The sequence below is a fragment of the Plodia interpunctella genome, chromosome 19, assembly GCF_027563975.2.
Source record: "Plodia interpunctella isolate USDA-ARS_2022_Savannah chromosome 19, ilPloInte3.2, whole genome shotgun sequence".
In the NCBI taxonomy this organism is placed as follows: domain Eukaryota; kingdom Metazoa; phylum Arthropoda; class Insecta; order Lepidoptera; family Pyralidae; genus Plodia; species Plodia interpunctella.
In genome coordinates this window covers 5,989,152-5,997,067 of record NC_071312.1, presented here as the reverse complement: position 1 = coordinate 5,997,067, position 7,916 = coordinate 5,989,152, and the positions used below count along the sequence as shown (strand labels likewise).

Genomic DNA, 7,916 nt, shown 5'->3' with positions numbered 1-7,916 from the left:
TTTGTACAGTTTTTAGATGGCCCTACTAAAGACGAACAGCCTAGCGTTGACAACGCATACTTGCTAAAGGCTGAACAGCCGCCAGGGTTGTCACAAAATATTAACGACATGACATGATGTGTATTATTTTTTTAAGTTACTGCCCTACATTTAGGTAGGCGCCATAGGTTGCGTTGGGAGCGTGTGTGGGGACTCCTCTCAGTGTTATAATTGGTTGACATGGAGGCGTTTTTAGACTGTAGAATCAAATAGGTCACTGGGCTATGGTTGCATCAAGTATCTCAGAGGACACTATGGCAAAAAATTAACGTGTGATCTGAGGGCCCACTTCTTGAAATTTTATGAAAATATGCTTGGGATTTAGTGATCATTCCAAAAGTCAAATGAAAAGTAGATACCTAATGAGATAGAAGATTCAGTTTCGAGTTGCGTTTCACCGTGTTTTGGGCCATAGAAGTATTATCAAATAAACTACGTACCTAGAATACGTAAATTAATATTTTATTCTCATTATTTTATACATTTTTTTTTATTGAGGAGTATTTCCGACTGTTGTGTATAACAAGATTTAGTTTACACTTTTAAACTTTTAGTAAACCTAAGAAGTCATTTTGAATAGTATTGAAATCATATTTCAAATACTGATATTTTTAAATTCATAATGCTACAATGTTACAATTAGTTAAAGTTAATTAACTAGAATTTATTAGTAAAGCAATAAAATAACTATATATAATTTGATTCGTTAAGTATCAATCTACAATTATATAAAGTTGAAATTCGTATTTGGTATTACTAAGGGTTTATGCTGTAACCTGAGCAGAATAACACAATTTATCTAAACGACGGCGACGCACAGGTTAAAGTTTACGCCAAAGTTGCCTGGTGCAACTCTCTTAATAGGTATGACCTTTTGAATACAAACATAAAATATCTGAAAAGACGAAACGTCAGAAGCGAGTTTCTGAATAACATCCCCTAGAACACGTCAATAATAACAGCATTTTATTAAAATACATAAATTACATAATATATAAATAAAATAAAATAATAAAATATATAAATTAAATAAGTGACAACATACACCTTGTGCCAATCGACCTACAGTCGACCGCACGTCAAGTTACCCTGCGTGGATCTTTATGTCGCAATAATACAGGCGAGTTTGCAATGAATGTGGATAGGTAAATGTACTGTCGACTGTACGTTGCTAAGATGGAATTAAGCTTTACACTAAAATTAAGTAATGACCGTTTATTGGCTGCATTCGTTTCTATTCTATGTATAAAATATTTTAAAGTATTCTTTTGAATAACATTTGTGATTTTTAAAATTATGTTTTATAAAGTATTGTAATGGACAATATTGCCGATCAAATATATAATTTATACTGTTTTCTTCTCATCTGGAGTGGAACCCACCTGATGCGAACAAGTTACATGTATTTTCCTGAAATTAAAGTGTGTATTAGTTTTAATTAAGCTATTTAGTTATTTAATGATTATTACTTCTGGTATGTTGTTATATTCTTCATTTTTCAATGAAAAATGAAGTCGTGTCAGCTGCCTTTACAATAGTTTAATAAAATCTGACACCAGTTTTAACAGCAACATAATCTAAAAGAAGAAGATAGTTTCTCAATGATTCGCCGAGTCCAAAAACAAGATCTGTAGAATATTATATTATTTTAGAAATCGATAGTTTTTTGGTTGCATTCTCCAATGTGAACCCCAAGATCCGGTTGTAAAGTTAAATTAAACATTTTGAAAAATCGTCTATAGTTTTAGGTAAAATTCGCCTTAAGCCTGACGTCAGCCATCTTCAGGACTGCCGTTGTTGTCTCTCAGACGTCAAAGCTTATAATCCCTTAGTCGTCTCCTCCAATTTCCATGGAAGTATATGAAGTTACCCGATTGTAGAGCTAAGATTCGCCATAGCATTTATTCTTACCACAGTGATACTCATTGATAAAGAGGATTTCTTGTGTAGGTTAGGATATAAGTATATAAAGTGTAAATAAATATCAAAGTTGTAATATTCCACGTTAGTACTAAATGATGAGTGTCACAGAGTAAAATATGTTGAAGGAAATGTGCAAATATAAAAAATAATGTATTTTTTTTTAATGGAGTGTAATTTTACTAAGAGCATTAAAAAATCATTATTACAGTATCAAAAAATAGTATAGTTTTCGTTAAAATTAATCAAAGTTTTATAAAATCGGAAAGAACTTAATGAGTAGAAAAGTGACTGTGTGCAAGTAATATGTACATGTAAAATTTTTGTAATGTAAAGTTATGATCGTAAACCAGAAATCATAAAAAAATCTGCTACCCAACTCTGACCAAAATTAATTCTTAATTACTCAACATAATTCCTCTTTAATTACTTTCCATTCAAATTTATTATAGCAGACATAAAATTGATACTTTTTCTTTGTAAAAATAATCTTCTACCTTCTATTTTTTCTTCTGTAGTCGGGCAATTATCAGGTACTTACCCTCATTATAAAGTCCGCACCATGAAAGAAGTAAATGGACGCTGCAGTCTCTGATAATATTTGCAAATATTTCCGCGGTACTTCTTTGGTGGCGTGAACTTTACACGTTTATAATTCTTTCATTTACTTTGAAGAATATTAAGGGCCTGTATCACTACTTCCTGATAAAATATCATATTGTTATCTGACAGATAAACTAACACTATAAATTATCAGCAAGTGGTGAAACAGGCCCTAAAAGTACTTATTACGCTCTAAACATGCAATTTTATCAGTACATAATATTATAAATACCAATCATGCATTTTGAAACTAAGAAAAATTCTCATTCATGTGAATCGGTATATTAAGTATACGCTATGAATTCTTCCACACGAGTAGATAAAGCTTCATGAAGAAACAAAAATAATAATTCAACTTAAGTGACAACATTAATGTCATTAATAAAATTTTCCTTACTACTGCCGACTTCCAAAGCGCAGATCAAGAAGAAACACAACAAACTTCACCGCAGTCTTTTCTTCAAAAACGTCAATTACCTATAATATATGTAATGCTAAATTGAACCTGGCTACACTTATTGTTTTTTTTTAAATTGAATTAGGAATACAGATTCACAGAAATGGAAATACATGCGCAAGCGAAGCTGGCCAGCGAAGAGTACTTACAATGGTTAGGAATAGAAGGGAGGGTACCATTGGTGACCGCCGGTGCTGAGACGGCACTGATGGTAGGGGTGCCCCGGTACCGAACTAACCAAACATTTGTTTAATGTTATCACCTGGAAAATGGCGTAAGAATATGGCCTTCTGGAAATATTTTCCAGAGACTACACGAAGAGCCCCCAGTCACTTCGCTTTTGAGCGAGCAGTAAAAACATTTTGTTCAAAAATCGGTGAATAGTCATTCTGACATATGTATTTGTATTGTATATGTTAGTAGGTATTTATTATTATCAGTAAGTTTGTGTATATACGATTCTATATTTTATGTACTTCCCAGTTTTTTTATTTTCAATAATTGTTGTTTTTAGAAATGAAGGCCATCTAGACTGGCTATAAACAGGGTTAATTATAGCTAATCCTAGAAGAATTAAGCATAGAATACAGTATTGGAATCCAGAGCATTATATCAGGCAATTCTAAATTCTAAACATCGGTATTAACAGTTTCATCTAAAATTGCATTGCATCCCGTAGCCACGAAATGCACTTTAGCATCAAAAAGATTATGCACATCTAAATTGCAACATTTATCAGCTTGATGCAAATTTGGGCTTTATCGCCAATTACTTTTTAAAGTTACATTGATATTTGTAAAAAAGTCAATAAATCTTAAAATTCTTTGCCAAAATTTACATCGTTATCTTTGATCGAGATTAATATTGTGTCCATCTAAATCCGATCACTTGACAACACCAATCAACAGCTCTTAAAAAAATAACATTACTTACCGAACAGTAGCCCTATTATTACAATTCCAATCACGCCCATTATTATCATCATCTGTAATAAGAATTATTATATTAAGATCATCTATCTGTATTTCTATATCATTTGTATTGATAGAAGCTGTATAGTTAACTTACTTTTAGATTTTGTAACCAGAATTTGTTCTTCAAGCTCTTTGCTTGCTGCTCGAATTGTGACGCTCCTTGTTGTAAAGCATCTGAAAATTTAACAATTGAGCAAAATTACTTCATGATCAGTCTTCATGTTAAATACAATATTGACTAACCGATTTATCAATCTTTTCCAAGAAAGTGTACCTAATTTCTTTTGAATATCCTAACCCTAACTAATATTATAAACGCGAAAGTAAATTTGTTTGTTAACTCTTCACGCTCTATCTACTCAACCAATCTTCTTGAAATTTTGCATACATGTAGTTCGAAGTATGGAGAAGGACATAGGCATTATCCCGGAAAAATAAATGTTCCCGTGGAAAAATTACGCGGGCAAAGCCGCGAGCAAATAGCCACTAATAAATAATCTTAGGCTAAAAAGCACACAAATAAACCCTGCGATGTTTCCGTAGTTCGGATGATAACAAAAATATAAGTTTGTGAAATAATACGATATTTCAAGTTTTCCATTTTGTAAACTGAGTGACGCAAACAGAAAAATCAGAAGAAAAAATAAATAAATAAATAGCTGTATAAATTTGAATTTGGAATTCCTAACCAAAGAGGAGAAATTTGTGATTAAAGTGGCCAGTACAACAAAACGCCAATTTCATATGTAAGGACCTAATAATTTACCTGCTCTGTCGTCTAATTCTGATAACTTCGCATCTCTGTCCAGAACCTTTTCAACATTCGTCTTCATAATATCGACCACCTGAAATATGCAACATAAAAACAGGGTAATTTCAAAACTGTAAACATTTTTACAATATGCTAGATTTATACTACAGTAAAAGAAAAATTTAAATGACGTCTTTTCATACTAAATCCGATCAAAAACAGGTCTCAAATCTGGTGGATTGATTGGAGTAAATGGAATGTGGGCGTAGTGGTTATCACACCAGTCTGCCACCTAGTGGTCTTCTAGTTTCTATTCCCAGCGCCGGCAATATCTGATCAAAAAAATGATAATTTTATCTATGAATCCACCATACAAGCTACGAACAAAACATTGCTGTCCGGTTAGGCTTTCTCTCTTATCGGAGCGTTTTCTCGGCACTTTACTCAGCCGTTGAGCGTTGGAGCTCAGGGTCCGCTTGTCTACTTTTTCGTCTCGAATTCTCATCGGCATCATTTTCAAGCGGTGGTGGTGTAATGGTTACGACGCCCGCCTATGGATCGAAAGGTCTCAGGTTCGTATCCTACTCATGCCATATGAGTTTGTATACCAATCTGACCAATACTTAGATCATTTAGTAATAATATATATATAGTAGTTTTCATAGAACATCACTTGCTTCCGATGAAGGAAAACATCATGAGGAAACCTGCACACTAGTTGACAGTTTAGTTCCCTAGTGTGTATGCGACTATCTACCACTAAATGGAGGTAAGTAGTCATAAAAGTCATGTCAAATACTTTTAGGTGACTTGAATCAAAACTGACACCAGTGTTAGCAATAACATACTCGATATGATGACGATCGGCATATCTAGTTGTTAGACCATTGGCACGTATATCATTTTTGAAGACATCAAGCCAACATTTCTTCTGTTTGCACCTTCTCCTAGGGTCAGGCGGGAGTGGTATGTGGCCAGATAAGAAGATTTTAAAACTTCTTACCTCATCGACTTGCGCCCTGGTCTGCTGTAGCCTCTTCTGCGCCGCAATCTGCTGAGGAGTGCGGGGTCCGCCGATGATTTCCCCATCCTCCCCAGTCTGGGGCTCGTCCACGGTCAGACCACCAGGAGTTCCTTCTTCGGGTGCAGCCCTGAAAATAATTTACACATGCACATTCAATACTTCTTTATTTTTGCGTGTCGATGGCAAATCTATAAACGCTTTTAACCATTGCATACCGATTTAATAACCTCATCAGAAGTTGCCGTCAAGTCAGGCCGATTTCAATTGCAATTCACTCAAATTTGACCATATAATAAATCTTGGCCCTCCTCTAAAGATTCAATACCTAAATTTAAAACAAACTATTGACGCTTCCAAGACATGGACTCGAAGGTCTGAGAGTGAAAGAAAATAATTATGTGCCGGTTGCTTCTCCTCTCGCGTAAACCTAATTAAAGTAAGGGCTATATATATGGATTCTTCTGATAGGCAATGAAACAAGTAAACTTTCAAAATTACAGAATCTCAATTCCACCAATAAGCTCTTCATCCTGCTAAACATTTCCTGTGAGACACTTAACTTTATTCTGTCTACCAAGGGATGGATAAATTAGGTGACATGGAGATAATAGTTTTAAAAATTAGATACACATGTTTTTTCACCAATTTATGTAATTATGGATTTAAGGTTCTAATGTATTGTTTCAATGTTTAGGATCAAGCACTTTTTAAAACATATTGACCCACATAGCAGAACTGCTCAACCATTTGGCGTTGACGTCACCTGGCAGAAGTCCAATCTCCCAGCGGTTCGCTTGTCACAATGTCGACAACATAGACATAATACTATATTACCGCTAATGACAGAATAAAAAAATCAATACAAAACAGACACCGTTCTCCCATGCAATGGTCGAGTCAAGGTAACGGAATTCATGTCAATCATTCAAAAATAAATGTAGTTACGAATATTTGTAAACTACAAAAAATATATACCTATTAAAATACTAGCTGCACCATGGGGCTTCGCTCTCGTGGGAATTTGAGAATAAAAAGTAGGTACCCTACGTGTTATTCCAGGTTTTATTGTACCCGTGTACCAAATTTCATAACAATCCGTCCAGTAGATTTTACGTGAAATAGTAACATCCTCACAAACATTTGCGTTAATATTAGTAGGATTTCCACACAACAAACTACTTCAGAACACATGCAACACAATTATGCAATATTATTATACATTATATTTACATAGCTTGCATATACATATGTATATGTATATGATTTGAATATTTTTGATAATTATTTGTAAGCGAAGTAGGACTAGTTGCTTAGGGCATTCGACAGACATTGGATGGAGAAGACCAAAGAAAGGGACACGTAGAAAGAGAGAGGGGAGGCTTTTACCCAGCAGTGAGACATATATTAAAAAAATATTTACTAAACTTTCTTTCGTCGAATAGAAGATCGTAATATCACTGCCAATTCTTCAAAATTATAAGGTTAATTTAACCGCTGAATCCGAGCTTCGGGACATCATGCCCGCAAATGGAAATACGCGATGATCGAAACAGACAGATAAATAATAAATAGATAGGATCGAATCAGTTACAACGGAGATGTAAGTACATTGTAAGAATGAATAAATCAAATACAATAATAACATAATTAACGTTGAAAAGATATTCATCACTACATAATATAAAACAAAGTCGCTTACCGCTGTCTGTCTCTAGTCTATATTTATGATTAGGTACACCTTCAAAATTACACAACGAATTTTGATTTGGGGTTTTTAATAGAAGTGAAATGTAAGAAATGTGATAGGTGTATAATTTATTATAGTTTTAACCGAGCGAAGCCGGGACGGGCCCCTAGTTATAATATAACTCTACAAAAATATTGTCCATTCACAAAAAAAAAAAAACAAATAAAAAATCAATATACTTACATCGCAAATCCTTTTTAAATAACGGCCACGAAAATTAAGCTCAATTTTTGAGCTTAAAAGCTTAAGGTTTTTCAGGGGTTTGACGCGAACTTTCAGGCCGACTGCCGCAAAGCTCTACTGCCACCGGCCGCAGTAAGCTCGCGCACAAATTTGTTACGTAAAAACTCAATTTGAAGCGATTGCCAAGTTTTTAGTAAGGAAATTGAGTTTCCGTCTAT

At 34.1% G+C, this 7,916-nt stretch overlaps 1 protein-coding gene across 3 annotated transcripts; it reads right to left on the bottom strand.

Moving 5' to 3' along the window:
• Positions 1-1,055: 1,055 nt before the first annotated feature.
• LOC128678208 (neuronal synaptobrevin-like) lies at positions 1,056-7,832 on the bottom strand. 3 transcript variants are annotated; one of them, XR_008405617.1, is made up of 7 exons: positions 7,699-7,832; positions 5,748-5,895; positions 4,760-4,838; positions 4,088-4,167; positions 3,953-4,004; positions 3,169-3,281; positions 1,056-1,449 (listed from the first exon to the last, which is right to left on the bottom strand). XR_008405617.1 is itself a non-coding variant. In XM_053759596.1 (7 exons), coding segments are annotated over exons 1-7 (447 nt in total). In that variant the 5' UTR covers positions 7,701-7,832; the 3' UTR covers positions 1,056-1,447. The 3 variants fall into 3 exon arrangements, 2 of the variants coding, with proteins under 2 accessions (XP_053615571.1, XP_053615572.1); XM_053759596.1 differs by having other exon boundaries at positions 3,169-3,252; XM_053759597.1 differs by lacking the exon at positions 3,169-3,281.
• Positions 7,833-7,916: the final 84 nt, after the last annotated feature.

What these genes read in the sequence shown, in the direction of transcription:
- LOC128678208 (XM_053759596.1), bottom strand. An exon ending in TCTGGTTACAAAATCTAAAA is followed by an intron (nt 4,005 to 4,087) that starts GTAAGTTAACTA and finishes TTCTTATTACAG; the next exon opens with ATGATGATAATAATGGGCGT. An exon ending in AATAATAGGGCTACTGTTCG is followed by an intron (nt 3,253 to 3,952) that starts GTAAGTAATGTT and finishes ATGTTTGGTTAG; the next exon opens with TTCGGTACCGGGGCACCCCT.